Source organism: Urocampus carinirostris, chromosome 8 (assembly GCF_059441175.1).
Source record: "Urocampus carinirostris isolate Australia breed hairy pipefish chromosome 8, RoL_Ucar_1.0, whole genome shotgun sequence".
Classification (NCBI taxonomy): Eukaryota; Metazoa; Chordata; class Actinopteri; order Syngnathiformes; family Syngnathidae; genus Urocampus; species Urocampus carinirostris.
The window spans coordinates 38,576,344-38,600,977 of NC_142356.1; the positions used below are offsets into that span (position 1 = coordinate 38,576,344).

The 24,634-nt window shown below is 40.2% G+C and overlaps 1 protein-coding gene across 2 annotated transcripts; it reads left to right on the forward strand.

Annotated features, from left to right (window-relative positions):
* Positions 1–1,446: 1,446 nt before the first annotated feature.
* septin3 (septin 3) lies at positions 1,447–24,634 on the forward strand. 2 transcript variants are annotated; one of them, XM_088342636.1, is made up of 10 exons: positions 1,447–1,762; positions 8,163–8,552; positions 12,105–12,233; positions 14,497–14,578; positions 16,112–16,249; positions 18,328–18,445; positions 19,276–19,371; positions 19,439–19,535; positions 19,614–19,665; positions 20,394–24,634. In XM_088342636.1, exons 1-10 carry the CDS (start codon positions 1,576–1,578, stop codon positions 20,512–20,514), a joined length of 1,410 nt encoding a protein of 469 aa, XP_088198762.1. In that variant the 5' UTR covers positions 1,447–1,575; the 3' UTR covers positions 20,515–24,634. The 2 variants fall into 2 exon arrangements, with proteins under 2 accessions (XP_088198762.1, XP_088198763.1); XM_088342637.1 differs by lacking the exon at positions 1,447–1,762 and adding an exon at positions 2,671–2,992.

Sequence of the window (24,634 nt, forward strand, 5' to 3'; positions counted from 1 at the left end):
CCCCCGCGACCCTACTGAGGATAAACGGTACAGATAATGGATGGATGGATGGATGGATGGATGGATGGATGGATGGATGGATGGATGGATGGATGGGTTTAGTCTTTCTCCAATGAGTCGCTGAACATATTGCTTCCCATCAGACGCAAATAAATTGAATTTGCTTTCATCACTGAAGTGAACTATGGGCCACACAGCATGCTCCTAAGCAAAGCTCAGTCTATCTTTTTTTTTTTTTTTTTTTTTTTTTGCTAATGAGAGGTTTGGTCACTGCATTGTGGGCCTTCAGTTTGAATGCTTTTAAACTGCGAGACACTGTATGGCCACACAAATCCTTACCATGTTAAGCACAGAACTGGCGAGCAATTCCAGCTGCAGTGTGGAAACGATTACCCATTGAGATGTTCCGTAGTGACCTGTCCTCTCTTGCGTTTGTCTTCCGCGGACAACCAGCCTTCTTGGGCGACTTGAACGAGTTTGTAGTTTTGTAAAGATTCAATATTTTTGATATCACAGATTAGGAACAATACATATTTCTTACAATGGCTGATAAGGTAATCTGGACAGCAAGCTACCAGAGGCTTTTAGTCAGTTTATAACACCCCACCATTTTTCAAAGTCAGTGAAACTGGCAGTTAAAATGCCAGTTAAATAAGGGTTAACAGATAATCTATTAAATTAGCACCATGTGCAAGATAAGCAGATAAGCACCATTAAGTGGGAGGCACCTGAAAGTGTACTATAATTTTGCTCAGCGTACTTTTGGCAAAATACAGTTTTTTTGCTGACATGCCTTTTCCATTTTGTGAAAGAGTTTTGCAGTAGCATGGTACAGACCAGGGGTGGCGAACACGTGGCTCTAGAGCCGCATGCGGCTCTTTGCCTCATCATATTTTCTATATACTGTTGCTCTTTGCCTTGTTTCATGTTTAGTGTTTTTGTGTGTATTGAGGGTGGACACTTTCCTTGAAATCAACACAAGAACAATACTTGTATTGTAAGGAGAGAAGTGTGTTATGGGAAATAGTGTGTTTTTAATTGTGTGTGGTTGTGTGTGTCTGTCTGTCATGGCAGGTCAGTGCGTGGTGTGGCTCTTTGACTATCACAGTTAATACTTTCGGCTCTTTATGTCAAACTTGTTCGCTACCCCTGGTATAGACACAACAAAATGTCCTTAAACTGTTGAGTTTGAAGATTACACTTTTTTTCTAAATTATTCAATTGTTTGTAATTGTTCTCTGATTTTGATTTCCAGTGAACCCATTTCATCATTTGTTCTCTGTGTTCTCTGTTTCTTTAGGCTGATTTTTGCAAATGTTTTATTGGCATAGATATGAGGAAATGGACTCCCAGAAACGAATAAAAGGACGGACGACCCCTAAAGATGACACTCAGAGTACATCAGCAAACTTTAAATCCAGAGAGAAACAAATACTTCGTAACAAATCTTATTGGACAGATGTTGAGGTCAGTCAGGAAGACAGCAGCCAATCAAAAGACAATTCCCCCTGGTGGTTGTGCAGAGGAACAAAACCAAAAACTTGTTTGGTCTATCCTGTACAAACATCTCCTTTGATGTCATCGCCAAATGCATACTGCCACGAAGCTATTACCAAACTGCCACAAAAAAAACTAAATCTCGCAGAGGAGGTCTTCAGCAAGCCTCCCGGACCCAGACGGTCAGAGTGGAATCACTTTCCATGGGAGGAATCAGAAGACCCCTATTATGTCAGCATTTCATACATGGATTATGTGTACGAAGGTAAGTACAGAATTATCACAAATCAATGATTAATCTAACTAAATAGAAAACATTTAGATGCATAAAGTAAAATGATTCATTCTAATTCAGGAGTCACCAACGTGGTGAACACATGAGTAGCCTATGATACGTTTCATACTTATGGATAATTTTTGTCCAAAGCAATTAGAAAAGAGGATTCTATATGAGCATTTGAAATTGATATCTGAGCTGCCGTCCGTCCAAGTTCTGCGCTTCTCTTTGGTTTCCTTTTAGCACCCAAAGACCACACTCTATGTATCTTACTGTCTGCAGTATCATTTAATTGCAGGGGTGGGCCATCAGGGCCAGAAAGGCCTTCTCTGCTGGCCTAACATAACCAGAAATCAGTTTCATAAGTGTCGCAAAGGTTAATTTCATTTTAAATGTATTTTTTCAAATTGCATAAGTGTTTATAAATATTCTCTATATTTTATACTTTTTATGATATATTTTATCCATTTGCTTACACATATTCCAATAGTTTTAGGTCAGTTTTAAGGGCTTCAGAATAAATGATGGTATTTGGATGGATGTTATTTTGAGCCAGACTAAGAAGGACATCGCTGAAGACCTAGGTGTGAAATGTACGGCCTGCTACGGTTTAATTGTAACTATGCATTTCCAATTGTATCCTTGTATTTTCCAATATATAGGGCGCATCTGATAATAAGGCACACTTTCAAAATTCTGGCCAATTTGGGGGTTTTATGTGCGCCTTGCAGAGGAGAAAATAAAATAGAAAACGTCTTGCCTCAGCTATTTTAATTCTCGACTATAGCAGGTAAATGGCAATTAGTTTACTTATTTCCAAATGGTTTAGTTTCCTTCTAAAAATCCCCGAGGTGAGGTCGTATTGCGCATGTGCGCCGCATCCCCCAACGCCCTCTTTCGCCTCAGTCGCCTTGGTAACGGAGGAAAAGAAAAGGTGGGAGGAAAGAGGGGTCTCATAGCCAAAAGGGAAGGAGGGGAGAGAAAGAGAGGTACCCTGAATAATCTACTCATCTCGTCACCCTCGTTTCATTATTAGCTAAAACAAGGCGACATTAGCGTTAGCGGCCTCCAAAAAAGACGTCGTCGCATCTACAGGTCAGTGACGAAGCAGCTGTTAGCTTAATGACCCGTTAGCCGCTAGTCGTCTCGAACACTTGAAGACAATAGAGGCTAACGCAGGGTGATTGTCTACAGCCAGAAGTAACTCCTCCGCTTAAGGTGGGTTTTCTTAATTTTACCTTATCACTTTACCTTTAAAAGCTGTGTTTTATAAAGAGAAACAAGTGTAGGTACTGTCTCCCTCCATCATGTTCGTGTGTACGCGTGCGTGTCTTGTGCACGCGGTAAATGATGTGAAGTGAGACTGACAGGCGAGGGTGACCCGAATCATGTGGAAGCGACCAAAGAAGCAGACAAGCTTTATAAGCATCACCCTGCGGGCCATAGCAATGAAACGATTTTTGAAACACACCTGAAGTGTGTGTGGTCTATCTATGTCACAGTCAGGGACAATTTAAAGTTTATAGCTTTGGGACCAAGTGCTGAGCACCCTGAGCAGGGGTATTTATTTTTAGACAAAATACAACAAAACCGCCAAACCCGCTCTCCAGACAAAAGCTTATTTTGCGCATTTGATTTCACTGGGTGACGATAGATGATTTGATCAAATCTGGGAAATAATAATTATGCCTGAGCCCCATATCAATTTAAACATAACACTTAAAATTGGTCTCCTTTTCGCAGTTACTTAGTATAACATACACAAAATAGTGCTACTCTTAACAGTCACCCAAAAAGTGACTGTAGCTTTCAACCAGGAGAAGAGTGTTTGTTATTTCTGTCCTAAATATTGGTTTCAAAACATTGTGCAACCAAAGTTCTTTTATAAAAATGTCACAGAATACTGCAATCAAGGATACCAACGTATTTACCTTCAGTGCAGACAGCGCTGGGCAAAGGAGAAAGATTACCCATTCCTACAGCTTACCCAATCAAATTGCTCTACATTCTTTGCTCGAGTTTCCTTGTAAATGTTTTGTTTTGGTTTAAAGCAGGGGTAGGGAACCTATGGCTCGGGAGCCATATATGTCTCTTTTTATGAGTACATATGGCTCCGAAATAAAATCTAACTATTGCACATGGCGTTCCAAAGTCAAGTGATTTCATCCCGATTTAGGTCCATATAAAGCCGAAGCAACTTATTCGAGAAGAAACTATTTAAACTGATAAATAAAAATGCTGGCAAACAACTTTGATTGGGTGAGCGGTACAGGTGGGCGGATCCCTGCACACAGCGCAAGGCACTTCCTTGTCTCTCTCTCGCTCAGTGCAGTCTACACCGAAAGTGAATATGACGATACGCTTATCGTTTGCAGTAATTTGTGACATTTTTACAAAATAACTTTGCATGCACATTGTTTTGAAACCGTTATTAAGGACAAATTTCATGGAAAAAAAATTGCCTCAACGCTCTTAACTGAAGGTGGAAGACAAATTGTAAATGGAATATTTACATTGATTTGGGCCACAGGATTTGGTATTATTATCATTTCATACATTTGATTAAATCATCAAATGACACAGTGTGAAATAAAATGTGCTGAAGAATAAGCTTTTGCCTAGAGTGCGTGTTTGGCAGTTTTTTCAATTTAGTCTGAAAATATATGATGTGGCTCTCTCAATTTCTTTTTAAAACATTTTTTGCTTTTATGGCTCTTTGGGTCAGAAAGGTTCCTGACCCCTGGTTTAAAGCTTGTTCTGTGGTTTTTCATCATGAAGTGTCTCAACAATGAACATAGATTGTTTAATGAGCTTCCACAAAAAGGATTATTTAGCAATTTACAGCCACAATGGAGTCAGTCGTTGTGACACCTTGACTCTAAACTGTAGTTACAATTTTGTCCTATAAATACTGGACCGAACTCTGCGTCAATCAGTGTTTCCTCGGGTTTGTTGGAACGACAATAGGCTGTGTAGTAAGCAATATAATCGGAAGATTTTTAAGTTTTATCTTATTGCCAAGCCATATGTACTCATGAAAGAGCCACATATGGCTCGCGAGGCTCAGGTTCCCGACTCTTGACCCAGAGTAACTGGCTTGTCTTTTTTTTTTTTTTTTTAAGTGATTTTGGATCATTCAACACTGTTCAGGAGTGTCGCTTTTTATTTGTGAACATCACATTACACTTCAAACTGATCCACTGGGCAGCACTGACAACCATATACAAATAAATTAGAGTGGGGTTTTGTGTATTTCTTTTTCGTCACTGTGGGAAAGATATTGTCACCTGAACATGGTGGTTTTTTATAGAAGAAAACTTTGAATGTCCATACTGGTGCTGGAAGAATACATTCATGTCAGTTTATACCAGTCAACCGACAGAAAAAAGAATATTCATCATAGATAGTGATCAAAGTCAACAACAACAAAAATGTTGTTTTGATCGGCGCTACACCTTACATGCACTTTATAGTCTTAAACAATTTGCCCTTTAGGCTTACCTTGATGGAGTCTCCCTCAAACATAAAAGACATCCATCCATCCATTATCTGCACCGCTTATCCTCAGTAGGGTCGCGGGGGTGCTGGAGCTCATACCAGATATCTTCGGGCTGTGGGCAGGGGACACCATGAACTGCTTGCCAGCCAGTAGCAGGGCACATAAAAGACAACTAATGTTCAATTGAATTAAGTATTAATACCTTTTGTTAATATGGAACAGTTTTGTTAAATAATTGAAATGAAAATGTTATTTTGAAATTGTGTGAATTGATATCACATTGTGCAATTTACAAAGAGAAATCTGGCATGAATCAATCCATATCTCTTCAGTTTGATGTCATCGAGTTCTGTCTGTAAGTAAAAGAACAAAAAATGATCAATACAACCAAGACCAAATAGAGACTGCAGTCAACACTAATGAAATCGGGCACAGAAACTCCATTTCATTTTACTTTTCTATGCCCAATTCAGTGAATAATAGCTTTTGGTGTAATGTTTTGCGTTGTATTTACCAAATTTCGGCTTCTTTTTCCAACATGTTGCACTTAATGACCTAAAAAAAGAGGGGCTATAGATTTATTCACACCGGATTTCTTCTTTTATCGGTACTGGAGAAATTGGAAAATTGGCTTTGAAAATCCTGAAAAAGGGCTTGAATTTGGCCAGGAAAAGGGTACAGTATACAGACCCTGTATGTGGGCAAGAACAGCAAGCCCTCTGACAAAAGTACCTGCTGACAGTGCTCGCTCGCAGCAATATTGGATTAGGAATAATGGATTGCGGCCGCACGAATGCAGTTCATTTTAAGCAGAAATAGGGTAACCGCAAAAAAAAAAGTGCCAGGCCCGACAAAAGTGTGCTCTGCCGGTCTCGATTGCATGTTCCTGACGTTAAACGGAATAAAATAATCTTCACTTAAGGTAGGCATTGCGTTAAGCGAAAATTGTCTGAATTTCTAAATACGATTGTACAGAAATGTTTTAGGAAAAATTAAAATAAAATGGATTACAATTGTATAGCACCCCTCTGAACAGCGCAAGCCATGTCAGAACCACAACAGGAGGAGGGCCCACATGTTTAAGTTTTACTCACAAGTTTCTTGAGATATAGAGGAAAAACAAATGCCAGCAATCAGGTGCTTGCCGGACGAGGGAAGCCAGCTGCTCACGGGATCGGAGCGGGATCGGAATGCGGAAGTGGATCTCCCGGAGCGGGAGATCGTAGCATGGTCAAAAGGGAAAAATGTGTCGATAGCCGGAGCGGGGGATCAGAACGTGGTCGATGGTCAAGATTGGGTCCTCAGCTGGGACGGAAGATCAGAACGTGGTCTGTGGTCAAAAAACGGGTCGTAGCCAGAACAAGAGATCAGAACGTGGTCGGTGGTCGAAAACGGGTCGTAGCCGGAGACAAACGGGGAATCAGGAACAGACGAGTTGTATATGGATGAAAAACGAGACGGACGGGAGCCAGTGTCAAAGTGCTTGCCTTGCGTATACAGAGGTTCGCTGACGGACTGACCAAGGGTGAGTGAGAGCACTGAGCTTAAATAGGAGGGGGAACCAATCAGGCAACTAGCAGCAGCTGGCGCCAAACAAGCGGGCATAGGTGAGTGCAATGAGTAATCCTATACTTCTGCCCTTTTTAAATGTATGTTTTTTTACTTGCTTTATCTAGTTTTGAGTACTTTTTCATATTTAATTTTTTATTTTAATACCTAAATATAATTGGCAAAATATCAAGAGTGTTTAGGATTTTTTTTAAAAAGGGTTTTAAAAAAAGTAAATGCTTAGTGCAACCAACATATATTTCAATTATTCTGTCAAACATTTTGTCGATTAACTGATTAATCGGATTTAGGAAAAAACTTTAATTTCAATCCATGTCAAAATATATTGTAGAAAATATATATAGTTTAGGTAAGAATTTGGCACATAATGTCATAAACTATGCAAATCGTTGTTGCAAGAAAAATAATCTAGCTCAGTTTTCGGAAATTTGGGGGAGTTTTGCTGTGTTTACACTGTACATTTTCCATAAATTTGTGTAATTCTGAAGGGGGGGTAACTGTATGGAATGTTTACAGTCATAACAATACATTTTCGAGAAAAAAAAAAAAAAAATATATATATATATGTGGGTTTTTTTACGTGACAGCGAAGAAATACAAGGAAAATTATGATTTTCCCCTCAGAAAAGTAAATACTAATATCGGGAACTCCTACCGCCATACTGCTATTTTTTATTAGAGCCTGAAAACTGAAAATGTAATCCAACACTTAAGATTGGTCAATATATTTTATTTACATAAATAATCAAGTAACATCCATACGTGTAGACTGGGCAATTATACAGATAAAAAACAAAATTGTGACTGTGAATTTATCATAGTTTACTTTTGATTCAACATAAATATAATCAGGTTTCCAAAGTTTAGGACATTTGCAGCAAGAATTTACAGTTGAGAAACTAAAGTTGAAGATTGTCTCATCCAAAAGGTACAGTACTTTAATATTTAATTGAATATAAAAAAAGAATACGAGATAAATTTGAAAATTAATTAATTGTATCTTGTAAATATTGGAGATGGAGTTGCATGTCTAATCTTGTTGCAAAATATGTTCATTACATTGTTATAAATCAAAATATAGACTATTCTATTCTATTCTATTCTATTCTATTCATGAATTCACAAATTAGTTCCTGTGCCTGTAGGGGGTTGAATTAAAGAACAAAGACCAGTTCTGACCCAAGAGCTACAGACTGTTTTGGAAGTGTTGACCTAGAAATGAAGGAGTTGGCGACCCAGTTCCAGCTTCTCTACTCGCCTACTTCTTTTACCCGATTTTTAGAATGAAAATTGAGATTGCTACTCCTTTCTGCTCTACAGACATGTCGGACATAGTTCCTCCAGAAGTCAGACCCAAACCGGCTGTCCCGGCCAAACCCCCCAATGTGGGTGCTCCGTCGCCTTCTGGACCCTTCCCGCCTCAAGGTCCCGGCATTGGAGGTGTGGGCATGTCTGCGGCACCGCCCAGTGCCATCCCGGTGCCCATTGGGGGCCACGGCTCCATCCATGGGGGTTCTCATGGTGTTGGGCACGTGCCGGGCCACAATGTGGGCCACAACTTGGGCCAAGCTGCGGGCCACGGTCACAGCATCTCAAACAGCGCCGGTGGGGGGTCTACTTTGCTGGGCTACATCGGTATCGATACCATCATCGAACAGATGAGGAAAAAGACCATGAAGACAGGCTTCGATTTCAACATTATGGTTGTCGGTGAGTGACTGCCTTTTATCTGTTGAGTACCAAATTTGGCCCACAAATTACTTAAAGCGGACCAAATATTGATGGTGAATAGTCGTAAATATACACCTTGGACATATAGTATGTGTGTCGACCTTTACAATCAGGCGTTGTATTAAGTTTAAACTTTAGACATTCAAAATAAGGTTGCAAGACCTCAATGGATTTTGAACTTGCAAGGACCATAAGTAGAGCTTTCAGATAAGAAATTTCATCCCTTCTTAAAACCCACCTCCAAGCCCCCTCCTTTTATTAAATCTTTACAAAATACAGCTCTCAAGGGTGTAAAAATCAAAGAATAGCTACACGTTTGGTCTATAGCGATACTGATACAATAGTCAAAACTACAAAAAACAGTGAACCAAACTAAGAAACTGGCATTTCGTGGAATCTCCTTTGCACTCATCCAATAGTAAGACATTTATCAGGTCGCCAACCTGTTTAAAGCCGAGAGCTATTTTTTTTGCTTCTGATTGGTGCAAAGGGCTACCAGTTTAATATGCATTTCTAAAAAAACATCTTAATACTATGTTCTTACTATGTTATTACCAGTTTAATTAATAGAGGTTAAAATAGGCTCAGCCAACCACTAAACATTTTGCCAGTTAGAAACCATATTTCCCAGACAATCACAATTACCCATGATCATTTTCAGAACCAGTACGTAGGTGACTCAGGGGCACTACGTTGAAGACCCCACTTTGAAATCAATTGTTTTTTTTTTTGCTTTTTCTTTTTTTTCTTCGGGACACTGTTACAAGCATAAACAGTTAGCTTTGTTAACGCTGCCACTAGCATTAGCGGTCAGCCGAATTGTAGCGGTCGCTGCTAGCTGACTTGAATAAACAAATGATAATGAATTCATTGGTTTCATCATTGACAAAAATAGAGAAATAAAATACACCCATAAACATAAAACATGGATCTAAAATAAATGGTTGCATGCACTGTTCCTTTATATAGTGCACTCCCTGCGATCAGTAAGAACGCCAGAGGTCTCGGCAGGAAGCAAGTTCCACGAATAAAGAGAAGTTCATATGCCATTTTTTTCAGGGAGTTCTTTTTGGGGTCTTCAAACCGCTTCTTCTGCCCACCAGCACAGCGTTGGCTGAGGTGTAACTGACCATAGGGGATTCGGCGTGATAGACTGTGGCTGTGCATTTGAATGACATACCCCAGCCACCTAAATCGATGTGTCATGATGGACTCCATGCTGCAGCTGCCACCTGTGTGTGGCAGTTTGTACATCCATGTTATGACAAGGATCTTTTGAAGACATCTTACATGAAAGGTCTCCAGTGGTGCCTCTAGATCAAGGGTGGGCAAACTTTTTAAGTCGCGGGCCGCATTGGCTTAAACATTTTTTGAAAGGGCCAGGAGGAGAAAAAAATGTTGATTACATTTTTTGTATATAGCGAAACAGTCTCGAATACAAACCTCAGCAATACCTGAGTGTAGCTCCTATGCTGTTAGACAGAGGAAAGAAAAGCTACTGGACTTGTTCTAGGTTTGAGGAGTGGTAATATTTATTTTGTTAAATATTTTTAATTTCCGGCAGCATGGCGGGGCAGTGGTTAGCGCGTGTGCGGCACAGTTCTGAGGTCATAAGATCGAACCTGTGTGGGGTTTGCACGTTCTCCCCGTAGGTTGCGTGGGATTCCTCCAGGCACTCCGGCTTCCTCCCACATTCCAAAAACATGCATGTCAGGTTATTTGGCCGGTCAAAATTGTCCCTAGGTGTGAATGAACGAGTGACCTGTCTGTCCTGGTGTGCCCTGCGACTGTCTGGCAACCAGTTCAGGGTGTCCTCTGCCCAGTGCCCGAAGACAGATGGGATGGGCTCCAGGACCCCCGCGACCTTACTGAAGATAAGCGGTGCAGATAATGGATGGATGGATGAATGGATGTTTTATTTATCTTTCAGTTTGATAGCCGTTCATCTACTCTAATTTCGTTGTTAACCTATTTTTAGTAGCAAAATTTAGGTTTATGTGCACTGATAAATTGATTGTTAATTCTAAACCCGATTTTGTGTCAGAATAAGTTACACAGTAATACACTTTGAATTTCAATGACGGTTCAAATGAATGACAAGAGGGTTCATTAAATAAGCAAAGAAAACACAATTCCAATGTTTTCCAGTTCAGGGGATCCAAAATGCATTGGTGGAGGAAGCACCTTTTCCGTTACTGGCTCCATCTAGTGTTAAAACTGAGAAGTGCAACAGAGTTGAGCTCAAGCGCCATGTGGGGGCCATATTCAACTATATTTTCAGAATTTGCTGCGGGCCAATTAAAACCGACCGCAGTTTGGACACCCCTGCTCTAGATAGTCCATGCCTTACATCCATACATTAATGTAGTAAGCCATACTGCTCTGTTGACCAGCATTTTTATGTGGAGTCTGAGGTTGCTGTTCTGGAAAAGACTTTTCCTTAGCCAACCAAAAGATACTGATGCTTGCTTGAGGCGGTTCTGGATCTCTTCAAATTATAAGCAGGTGTTAGACATTATGCTCCCCAGATATTTGAAGGTGGGCAATATGACCAGCTATTGTCGTGCTGCTGTGAGTGTTATTGGGTTTGATGGAAGGTCAGCACTGGACTGACAGAGTATTTCTGTCTTCTTTGTGTTGAGCATCAGTCCAATTCTAGTGCATGCAGTTACAGATACTGAGAGGATGGTTTTCAGGGCCTCTGGGGTATGGGCAACCAGAACACAGTTATCGGCGTATTGAAGCTCAAAGATGGTCCCTGAGGTCAACTTGGTAGTTGCTTGTAGCCTCCTGATTTTAAACAATTTATCATTAAGCCTGCCGATGGCAACTCCAGCCTGCTTCTCCATCCTTCTTTGAGGCGGTGTTGCAACACAGATGAGGAAGATGGGCTGTGCCTTCCATTTACCACTCTGGCCATCATTCCAGAATAAAACTGTGCAAGGAGGTTGAGGAACTTGGATGGACACTCAAATATCATCAGGACTGGCCACAGTAGGTTCCAGTAGTAAATTGCCTTTGAAAGGTCGACAAAGGAAATGAACAAGTCCTTGTGCTGCTTCCAGCATTTCAATTGGAGCTGGCGTGTCAGAAAGATCATGTCTACTGATACACGTTAAGAATATAACTAGAAAATCTTTTTTCCATCTTCACAACAATGCTTAAATTTGCAGTGTGCTGTCCCAGTCTGATGCCAAGATTAAAATCCAAGCGTTTCTTACCTCCCGTCTCGAAGACTGTAATGTACTACTCTAGCATCAAGAGCCTGCAGCTGGTACAAAATGCTGCAGCGAGGCTTTTAACTAAGACAAGAAAGTTTAATCACACTACTCCGACTTTAGCTAACCTACATTGGGTCACTGTCAGCTTAAGATGTGATTTTAAGGATCTGTTCGTATTATACCAAATGATGCAAGGACTTGCCCCTTGACTTGACATGACACTGGGACTCTGGGGTGACCTGTTATCTATCATGTTTTGTTCTTAAATTTAACTGACTTCATAAATTCCTTTTCTGTTTTTGACCGCCAGGTCACAGCGGCCTGGGCAAGTCGACTCTGGTGAACACTTTGTTCAAGTCGCAGGTGAGCAGAAGGAGCGCCGGATGGTCTCGTGACGACAAAATCCCAAAAACCGTCGAGATCAAATCCGTGTCACACGGTGAGTTTGCACGCCGGTGCACTGCCAGCATTTTTATTTTTAGAAATCGAACAAAGCACTTGCCAGCTCATTTTAGCTGCCTGTTTACATGGGAGGCTTTCGTGTCTGTATCCTTTTGGGTAAAATCAGAAACAAACATGTTAATGGTGATACAGTAGACCTTTGTGTTACGGCATCCCCACTTTATGATGTTTTCATGTACGGAGTGAAATAAATCGATATTCCAGCCCCTCATTACGGTATTTTCCCCTCTACAACACCTCATCTCATCTCATTAGCCGCACCGCTTATCCTCATTAGGGTCGCGGGGGGGCTGGAGCCCATCCCAGCCATCTCCGGGCAGTGGGCAGGGGACACCCTGAACTGGTTGTCAGCCAGTCGCAGGGCACACAGAGACAGACAACTCATTCGCTCATTCACACCTAGGGACAATTTTTGGACCGGCCAATTCACCTGAAATGCATGTTTTTGGAACGTGGGAGGAAACCGGAGTGCCCGGAGGAAACCCACGTAAGCACGGGGAGAACATACAAACTCTGCACAGGAAGTCCGGAGCTCGATTTGAACCCACGACAGGTTCCCATGACATGAACTGTGCCGCACAAGCGCTAACCACTGCCCCGCCGTGCTGCCCCTCTACAACACATCAACAACAAATTGTTTTGCGTGCCAAAAAACTAAAGAATTCAAACTTTGTGGTGTCCCTGCGTATGACAAGTTATGTCTTTAAAGCCCCAGTGTGCAATATTCGACCACTAGATGGTACTATGCCAGACAAACCTGGTGGCGACTGATAGGTATAGATTCCGCTATGTAAAAGAAACACAAATTTCTTTACCTATGTGTATTTATAAAGAAATAACACTGGTATGATAGTTCATGTATTTTTGCCTATTATTCAAACAATTTTTTTTTTTTACTGAATGACAGGGTTTTTTTGGGTACCACTAAAAGGCACTAAATATAACAAACTATCTCTTTAAGTAGCCTGTCTGCTATTAGACGACATTATATAAAATGCTGGTATGCTATTGGTTTGCGTCATGGTACCATTAAGATGTCGATGTGCAATTGGCTGAACTCCCTCCCACAATGCTACATTTCTCTCTTCTTGTTCTGTTCAGAATTGTGTTTTTAATTGGTTTTGCTATGGGTCCTAAAACTTGCAGTGATGGTAAAGCGAGAAGCAAAAGCTCGATAACCATGGAAACAAAACTCGAGATGATGAGGTAAAAAAAAAAATATACCAACCAACAAACAAACAGATATCTACACATGGTTCCAAACGAAAACCTCACAACCCTCGCTTTCCGCGCGAGTGATAACAGTAGATTTTATTTTGAAGCGCCTTTCAGGACACCCAAGGTTGCTGTACACAGAATATAAATCTGATGTCAATGAAGACATACAATAAATACAAAAAATAAAAACACGGTACAGTGGTACAGTAAAAAGGACGGGTGGCATGTTAGGCAGTTTATGATGGCGAGGCAAGTCTAAAATGGTGGGTTTTGAGACTTGTATAAATATTATAATAACTGTTTACATGACTTGATTAATGTGAAAAGTGTTTGGACTGTCAATGGGACCAAAATAAGCTTCAGCTGTTTTCCATCAGCCTTTTTTTCAATTGTTTATAAAAGTTGTTGATTTTGAATTCATTGTTACCTTGTATTTGATGAACAGTGGAAAAAATAAAAATGTCAATCAATCAATCAATATGGCTCCAGAACCAAACGCAGAATGTTACCTTCCCGACACTTGGAATTTGCATCAAAGCTAACTGAAGCTGCCATACATGAAGCCTGTTTTTAGTCATTCCCATAAGCTTGTGGTTTGTGTAAAGCCACTGGATTGGCATACAGATACATTTGAAGCCTCGCTTCATGATTAAGAGCACCAGGGAGTTAACGGTGATAAATCGGTGAAAAGCTGCTTGGATGGTCATTTTCATGGCCATGTCTGGAACAGCAAAGACACTTACTTGTATTGCAGTCAATTAAAACATTCATTAATTCAAGCACCCATTTTCTAGACCGTTGCCTTGTCCTTATTAGACAAGGCTTTCCTCCTTGTTGAGTTTTGGGGGAGGCAGGATACAACTAAGACACCAACCAATAACAGGTTTATACGTAAACAAAAACTATCCAGAATCTATGATTGTTGTGGGATTATAGTACCCACATTTATATATTATATATATATTCCTTCCCTTAAATATCGACGCAATAATATGTTTGAGTTTTGGGGTCTTTGTGTGCAGTTATTGAAGAGGGCGGTGTAAAGATGAAGCTGACTGTTGTCGACACTCCCGGCTTTGGGGACCTCATCAATAATGACAACTGGTGAGTGTCATCATTGTTTTTGTTTTTCTTTTCAAAACTTCTCAAAGTGCAGTTAGATTTTTATGACTAAAGTAAAACAAACGTAAGAAAAAAATATGGTAAAGTAAGAAAAATACTAGTTCTCTACTTTTCCAAACTTCTCAAAGTCCAGTTAACTCATTCAGTGCCGTGACTTATAAATATGTTGTCTGAAGTTTTGTCCGAGAGTGAAAAAACTTAAATATATATATAAATATATATATATATATATATATATATATATATATATATATATTATATATAAATTTAAAACTCTTCCTGAGAGATTGGCGCAGCTCATCAGTATCAAGCCTCTAGGAATAATTTCAGTATGAAAAATCCCCATTATATGGCAGGAGTGGATTTGATCAGATCTTTGTCCACACATCAAGGGAGTCCCCATTTCCTAGTGTTGCTTCCTTTATCCAGTGATTGAAGTAAGTGGGTGGCCCATATGGAGAGTGAGTAGTGAAGTAGTGTCTGAGAGAAGCAAATATATGGATAGTTAGAAAGAGAGCTTTTGTTTTTCCTTCAAAAAAATGATGAAGAAGTCCCATTTTTACCGTCAAAGCAGAGAGGAATGATGTTTTGTGCATGTCCGCAGGAATGCGATTACCATGGTGATCAAAATCGTGCGATCACGTCACCGGGAACTTTGGTCGTTGAAAAGTTCTTACAGAGTGCTTGCATTATTCACGCATAATTTCAGAGTTCTTGCAATAAAATGCTATTTTCCCAGCAAGGTGCCATTGTACACACCGAAGTAAAAGTTCTGCTTGAAATGCATCCTTTCACAAAAAAACTTTTTTTCACAGAAGATTTCTTGGAAGTGAGTATTTTCAAGAAACATAGCAATGGTAAAAGCTAGAAACTTAATTTTTTTTTTCTGATGGAAGATGAGGGTTGAAGCTTTCTTTTGATAAGTCCTATCCCTAGCTACAGTAGCTGCAGAACTACATTTGGCAAAAAAATCTGGCACCCGCACTTCCCATTTGAGGCAAACGTCTGCAATTGAATGAGTTAAAAAATGTAAAAATAAAGTGAAATAGATAGTAAGAAAAAAATATAGTAAAGTAAGAACTCTACCATATATTTGGTTTTCAAAATTTCTCAAAGTGCAGTTAAATTTTTATGAGTATAATTAAATAAGGTGTAAGAAAAACATGTTAAATTAATAAAAATACAACTTTTCTAGTTAGTAATTTTAAGTGTTGAGGCTTTAAAAATAGAGTGAAATAAATCACAAGAAAAAAGTAAAATAAGAAAATTAAAAAACAAAAGTTTAAAAAAAAACTTTTTAAAGATCAGTTAAAAATCTTAACAACACCAAATAATTCTAAGGAAAATACAATTATATAGTTATTTCACCATATTTATTTAACTTAATGCTTGCAGGTCAACACTACTAACCCATCTAATTATTTTAAAGAAAAATAAAATAAAAAGATAAATAGATAATAATGAGACCTCCAACCCACAGTTTTTTCCGGTAAGCCTTTGTTTGTGTGCCCTCAGCTGGGAGCCAATTTCCAAGTACATCAACGAGCAGTATGAGAAGTTCCTCAAAGAGGAGGTGAACATTACCAGAAAGAAACGCATTCCGGATACCCGAGTGCATTGCTGTCTCTATTTCATCCCACCGACCGGACACTCGTAAGTCAATCTGCAGCCTTGACTTCACATTCCATTCATCTGCTCAGGGTTCATATGGGTGCTTGAAAAGCACCCTCCCAAAATTAAACACAAGCACCCCACAAAATTAGAGCGCTTTTAAAATTGTCTTTTCCTTAAAAAAAAAAGGATAAGCTTAAATATTTTAAAAAAAAAACTAGTTACAAATTAAAAAATGAAACAAAACAAAAATGTGAATATCACAGCGTTTAAAATACTCTAATGCCTTGAATTGGTTCAGTCCATTTTGTTCCTAACACTGTACTCGCTCCCCTTTCCTGCGCCTTATTTTCTCCGCTGGTGTCACTTGTGGCATTGAGTCTTTGGAGGCTCTCGCATATTAAGGTAAGAGTATGTTATATCACGTCACCAATAGGCCACAGGTGTCACTAATCTGCATTCAACGAGGCGGGAGAAGGCAGAGAAATGCAAAATCGCATTAACTTTGCTAGATACGCTCTCCCGTTACCATCCATGAGTACTTCCGCAAACACATGCAGGACACTCATGCCATTCATGAAGCGTTCATCACATACAAGTTGCATTTACTTTTCAAATGTAAAGGAGCTCACAAAACATCTGATTTTACCATAAAATCTAAACTAAACATTAAGCTCTGCTGTGTGCACCTAGCTTATGACAATCTTTTGTCGAATGTCAATCTCAATGAACTAGCGCAGTAGACAATATTAATTAAATTGACAAGAGTGAAAAAAACACAACTCAGTGTACTGTACAGACCAAAACTCAGAAGCCCATACACAAAACTGATCACATACTATTGGTGGGAACAAAACAACGATTGCTCGATATTGGTGGTAACACGTCCCCCCTGTCCATGCCAAATTTACGCTTTTCAACACAATTTAGCACAAAATAACTCACGTGTCTCATCAGTGGGATTGAGTTGTAATATCCCGGGGTGACAGCTTAATTTGGCTTTGCAGTGTCCGATGCCAACATTTATAACATTGCAAGGTTTTTGCTCGTCTCTCTCCATGGTCGCAGTGAAGCGCTACATACACTTCATCAAACTTCCTCAAATTAGGTTTCGTGTGGAGATTTTTGTTTGTCTCTTTACCCGTCTCTCTTTGTTTGTCTCCGCATCCTTGTAAAATGTTTTTTTCATGGGGTCACTTGAGTGTCTATTACACTTCGTGTCTACACTTCACTTAATGCTTACTTACTCTGTGCTTAAACAGAACACTCTGCCAAAGAAAACACCACTACTACCTAGTGTAGTGCAGTTCTAATTGCAATTTATTCTGGGAAAGTCAAAAAAAAGTTCCCCAATGTCAAACGCGGCCGTGCCCCCCTTGACGGAGACCCCCGCCCATCCAGGAGTGCCCGCCCTGCTATTTGAGAACTACTGGGTTAGGGTTAGCGTGCTTGGAAGTAGTAATGGCTGATTGAATATTTTAGTGTGGCAATAAGTGACTAATTCCAGCACCTCCCGTGTTATTTTCGATTGTTCTCGATTGTTCTCAGCTCAGGGATGCTGCTGGAAATGTGAATTTCCCTTCGGGGATGAACAAAGTATCTATCTATCTATCTAATTATTAGGTATATTTTTCCTATCTGGCCGAAAACTGCAGTAATATTTGGCTGTGATCGGTCCGCTAGTTGTCAGCCCGTTAATTATCTTGTACCACTCCTTAGATAGAAACTAGTTTTGGCATCTATAATGATTTTTTATGTAGGAGTCGCCATACCTGGTCTCTTTTCTATCACTTTCATGTGCACAAGGGAGGGGAGAGCTTAAGATCAGTCGCATAGCTCCGCATGTGTGCAGGATGTTGTGATAGTTTGGGCTTTAGTCTGTACAGTACATCGAGTTTTGTTTTTAGAATGCTTTTGTCACACTTCTGTGCGTATGTTAATGCAAATTTAATTAAAATTAATCTGCAGGAGTGTTGTTCAGCACCGAGAGGACATTGTAATAAACGATCTTCGTTTAACAAGTAGCCAAAAAACAATCTGAAAAAAGTAATACGTTGTATGGAGCGCGTTCCGTTGTAACACATTATTCCCAAATATGGTCTCTGGTGTATTGGTGGCAGGCTGCGGCAGCTCGACGTGGAGTTCATGAAGCGCTTGAGTCACTCAGTCAACATCATTCCGGTGATAGCCAAGGCCGACACCATGACCCCCGAGGAGAGGCACGAGTTCAAACAGAGGGTGAGTTTCTCTCTGCTCCGAACGCAAACCTTTTCCGAGTGTTCACATTATGCTCAAAACTGTGGTTTTGCAATGCAGGTGTAGGGAGGATTGCTTTAAATTATATTTATTCGGTTCAAAATCTAATTCGGTGGTCACCGAATTGACCAGCAGGTGGTGCCGCAAGGGCCAACTTTGAAGAAAAACAAGATTTACTGGTATGTCCCATGTAAACTCCGTCAGCTGCTGTTTTCCGCCGATTGAGAGAGAGAGAAAGAACCACAGACCATCCAAGCCTCCTGGTTGAAGTGTGACAGGCTTCCTCATCGAGGGGCCAAGGCCCTGGTCTTTGGCCTTCTTTGTCCCTATTGTCCAAGGGGGCTGTCCTGGAAATAAGAGCGAAGAAAGAGGAAGAATAGGCGCTCGCGCCTGCCTTTTTAAATGCCGATAAGGAAGCGTCTCCTGTGCCCGGTCAAAGTTTCTCAAAAATATAATTCTCCATTTGACTGATTGAAAAATAGGCGAATTTCATTCGGACACGCAACATATAAAATCTCGGGCATGAATCTTAAGGACATACATTGGCTCGTAATTAATTTCAATCTTTGATTACAAATGAGCCCTTTGGGGGTTTGAAACTTTATTATACAGCTGGAGACTCTGGTCACTTCCTGAAAATGGAGGAAATGTCGACATGAGCCCTTGTGTGCAGTTCAGGGTGCACCAAATTAAGAAAAAGGGAAAGGAAAAGGGGCTTGTGTGACAGATTGTGAGTCTTTATTCGTGTTGGCATTTAGTGGTTGAAAAAGTTTAGGGGAAATGTATTTGTGGCTGTGGTGTTCCCTACACAGGTGAAGAAAGAGCTGGAGATGAACGGCATTGAGTTTTACCCACAGAAAGAGTTTGATGATGACATGGAGGACAAGAGCGACAACGACAAGATCCGAGTGAGTTAAGCACACGATCTTTTTTCGGGACTTCATCAAACCTAATGGAAATTTCTGGCGGCCACAGGAGGCGATGCCTTTCGCTGTGGTTGGAAGCGACAAAGAGTATCAGGTCAACGGCAAGCGGGTTTTGGGGAGGAAGACTGCGTGGGGAGTTGTTGAAGGTGGGAACTTTTTGGGTTTATGTTTCCCACCATAGTCATAGACAAAGTATTTATATTATTCTGTTATTTAATTTGCAGTTGAAAATATGAATCACTGTGAGTTTTCCCAGCTGAGAGACTTCATTATCAGGTAAAACATCCTCATTTGTATTCTTTACAAATGTGTATTTGTAGTCATATGAAAGGTTATGACTGGGTTAACTTATGATTTGTTTTTTGCTGTTTGCTACATGCTTAACCTAGTTTTTTCGTATTTTTTAATTGTGGACATTTATTATGGGACATGAAAAAAAATAAGGTAGCATTCCCCCATAGAAAATTATAATGGGAAGAACCTGCCGCAAATGAAAATGTAAGCTACATATTACCGTCATTTTTACCTGACACTGATAGGAGAAGAGATTTATTTCAAAAATAATTGTTCAGATCTATAAATATAATTGGGATTTACTCAAGATCTAAAAATCATATGTCTCTATAAATGTTCAGGGTTTACTGTTTAAGGATCCCTTAACCGCCAGAGTTGTCGGGAAACCACTTCCTGGGGTGAGTTTTGGGCGAGTACAGTTTGGTCGCGCCAATCCCTCTCCTGGCCGGTTTATTGGGTAAGGGTTTGCACGCAAGATCAAAAATCGCATACGTAAATCGCAGATATATTTGTGGCCCTGAAAACACATGCAAAGATTGTGGACATATTTCAGGACTTGAAAAACTAGTGTGTAAATTGCAGATATATTTATGAATTTGCAAAATATGTGTATAATGGATTTCTTCTTTCAATGGTACTAGATAAATTGGAAAATTGGTTTTGAAAGTCCTTTAAAAGTGCTTAGTTAAACCTCACCGTTGCTTGCGCAGGTCTCACCTGCAGGACCTGAAAGAGGTGACTCACAATATTCACTATGAAACGTTCCGCGCAAAGAGACTGCACGAGAATGGAGGCCTGCACCCTGTGGACGGCCAGGGAAGCAACCTGTAATCATCCGTACAACTTCAGTGATGCCGACTGATGCGCTTGACATGATAGGATCGCAAACAGCATCCCTGCATGCTTGAAACACACTTCAATGCATACATATACATGATATTAATGTTATTTCTTTTTTTATAACCTGCCCTTTGCTTGTCAATGTACTCTAAATTTCCGAATACAAGCCGCTACTTTTTTTCTCCATCGAAACACTGCGGCTTGTGTTACTTTGTACCACGATTAAGACACTTGCTTGAAGACTGTGTGCGCAGCAGTTGATCTTAATTAAAACGGCATTAACATATAAGCCGAAGTGCGACAAAAAAATTCTGAAAAACGCAACTCAGTCTACTGTCCAAACTAAAATTCAGATGCCCATTCATTCACAACAGCTTGTACACATGTTGGGTCATGCGACTGATCTTAAACTCTCCCATCCCTTGAGCACGTGAAAAAGTGATAGAAAGAAGACCAAGCGTTCAAGAAATTCTGTCAAATGCAGAACTACTAAAATATCTATAAAAAGGGTTGAGCTAAGCAGGCACGCTAGTAGTTCCCTGAAGTGGCTTGAGCTAATTACTGTTGATCTTAATGGTATCTAATGTAACAACGCTTAGAGCGATCTTTAGGCTAAAACGATCCTCTTAATTTTACTTCAGAGTCCGTTAAAATACGCCAATTGCAAAAGACACTCATGAGCCAAAGAGACAACAATAGGCCAGCTTCTGAGTTAGCATATCGGTCAAAACCTTTCGCGCTTTTGGGTAGAGTACCTGACGGAGAGGTAAGATTAGGCTTAAAAAATCCAGCCCAACCTAACCCAGCCAGTGGGTATTCTGGGTCTGAAAAATAAACTTGATTTGATGGACCGATGTAAGGTGGACTTCCCCAGAAAAATGTGTATCTCTAAACCAGATGTTATCATGTTTCTGTTTCAAATATTGGTACCGCCCATAGGGGTTTTTCTTTCTTTCTCTGTCTTGGTTCTGCCTAAATAAATGCAGTTTGGTCGGGAAGGCCCCCCCTAGAGTTGAGAGCGCGACCATGGAGATGGATGCAAGTTTTCCTCCTCTTCTGGCCCCTCCCCCACTCCAACTGGCCAGTTGTAAAATAAGTCAAAATGCCTGGTGTATCTTTTAGCTTTAGCCAACTTTTAAAATAGCTCTCCCACAACATGTAAGAGATCGACTTTGATCCCACAACCGAGCCCGAAGCAAATCTGAATTCGGTAGGAGGCGGAGGAGGGGTGCTCCTTCGAGCATGCGGACAAGTTCGTGAATGCGGGGTGCGTTGTGTGAGAGGGAGACGGAATCCATTGCGCGGATCCTCCACAAAAAAATGAAACAAAGAAAAATGACGGGTGGATAATTGAGCGAGAGAGAGAGAAGCCCTGCCCGAACCCAAATGTAACAATTTTTTAGGCCTGACTCAAATTTTGGACCGGGCTCAAGTTTAAGTTCTTACCTCTACCAGACAGACAACACAAATATTCCTACCTTTATACACCTACAAATTAACATGCACCACTCCATTGATATACCAAGTAATGGTACCACTACATAAACAAATAATTCTAAATCACGACACTAGTTAATAACTAGTGGGGAGTACAAGATAAATAACAGGCTGATCACAGCCCGTTATGACTTCATAGTTTTTCGTGCCGTTAGGAAAAATATCCCTGATAACTAGTCTCCTGCTGCCCCATTAAAATATTCACTTAGCTGACACTACTTGTTGGAAGGAGTCAAAATATTTATGTATAAAGATTTTTTTATGTAGTGGTAGCAATACTTGGTCTCCCCTCTATTACTTTGTCATGTGCACATGGGATGGGAGAGCTTAGGAGTAGTAGCATGGTTTAGCGTCTGTACAGGTTGTTGTGATTGTACGGGCTTCTGAATTTTAGTCAGTACAGTTTACAGTTCCCTTAACCTACAGGGTTGTTGGGGCACCACTTCCTGTGCTGTGTCATGGGCAAGTATAGCCTCGCCCCACCCATCCCTCTCCAGGCCATTTTTTGGGGGTAGAGGTCTGCTCCTCCACTTGAAACAGGAGGTACTGGTTCTATCTATTCCGGTAGCAGAAGAATCCTCCTGATCTGACTCAGATACCGCACCTTCATCTTCTGGACGCCGTTGTTTTTCGGTGTAAAGCATCATCCCGCTTTTCATAGATAAGCTGGACCTCTGCATTACATTGAGTTTTGAATGTTTTGTCTACTTCTGCGTATTTGTTAATGCCAACTTAATTCAAATTGACTGCTGCACCAGTTGATCAAGATTGACAGCTGCGGACACAGTCTGCAAACGGATATCCTAGTCGTGGCACAATGTGTTACTTTTCTGTACTAGACATTTCCCCACTGATTTTATTTCAATGCAAAAAATGGACGTGAATGAGTTCATTTGTATGGCTGTTTAAGCCTGAGGTTTAAAATCCAGTGCGCCTTGTACAAAAACAAAGAGTTTCTTCCTTAAATTCAGGTGATGTAGCCTGGAATTTACGGTAGGTAAATGTTTGGGTGTGCCACCCAGTCCTTTGGTGCCATGATTTGATAGTTTTTAGGCGTTTTTAAGATAGTTTGTCATTAGATTTGGTTCAAGAAATGCTGTAGATTTTGTGAATGATAGAATATTTCATCTGGAGTAGACCCCCGGGATACAACATGATTGCAAAATGAAATAGCCTTATACCGAGGTATAGAAACCTACGGTAATTATCCCTGTTGGCCTAGAAAAGAACCATAAAAACAACCAAATAGTACACAGTAAGGAATACTTGTACAAGGAAAGGAAAATGAAATTTTCTTGAGGTTTAGTGTGACCTGATTTGAGCTGGTACAGTGGAGTCAGTGTGTGGATGTAGATGGGGGAGGAGACAGCGGATTAAAATTAAACTGATTAAAAACCGCTTACTTGCGAGGACTCCTTTAAGAGACCTACCGTAATCACTTTCATTGTCCTGATCATCGATTAGTCATGGCCATCTGCCTTAGCGAGGGTATCAATGCCTGTTCCTTCTTCGCATGCCTTGATAATCGCAAGCTTTGTTTCCATGGTTATTACATATTTGCTTTTTCCTTTAGAACCACTGCAAGTCTTGGGACGCATTGCAAATAAAGTCAGTACAAAAAAAAATTGTATCGCCAACTCTCAAAGTCTGAACTAAATAAAGAGAAAAGCATTGTGGGGGGTGATTTATTCAATCGCATATCTGCATTATCATGATGCCGTGAACCAAACTAATGGCAGACCAGTATTTGGTATGACGTCAACCAATAGCAAACAGGCATCTGAGACAAGTAACTCGTCATACGCATGAACACCGAATATACTTTGTATTCGCTGTCGTAGAGTTGGAAAATACTGTAAAGAGGGGCCAAAAACATCTTATCCCACACCGCAATGTAAAAACGTCGCAAGACGGGGTCGGCGTATCCCGAGGGTCTACTATACTATAGTCTCGACTGTCATTCTTTTGTGTCTTGCACAAACACTGAATTTACGTCAAAACAGTTTACAAAACCGCGGTTTAAGATTCACAAACAAATCCTGAGGTAGAACTCAGAGCTCTTACATGTGCCAAGATAAAAAAAAATGTTTACGGCAATATTTTTAACTTGTATAAAACCGAGACAAAGTGACTGCCGTATTCCATTCTACCACTTAGTGGCATCACTTTCGTACCTTAATCGTCACGTTTTTTTTTGTGGGACTCATTATTTAAAAATATGTCCCAAAACATGTATTAATGAGTTATAAAACGGGATTAGTCCCCTGAGGTTAAAAAAGTAATACAGACTATTCCACAACGGGTACAGCGTTTTCTCAGTACAATATATGCACAGGTATGTCAAAACTAAAGGCACCTTTATCATTTGTTTTTATAATTCGTTTTTTTTTCAATCGTGCACTTTTATTTCATCAAAGTTGATTTGTTTGATGTAAACTACATACATACTGTATGTCGGTGATATTAATTCAGCCTGAGAAAGTGTTATACAGTGTGACATTACTGTACTTCTTTGTCTGCTTACATGTGCATGCCAGAATCGAAATAAGCTCTGTGCTTAATGTATTTTTTTTTCCTTTTTTTTTGCTAAGGACAATAAACATAAAGAACCCTA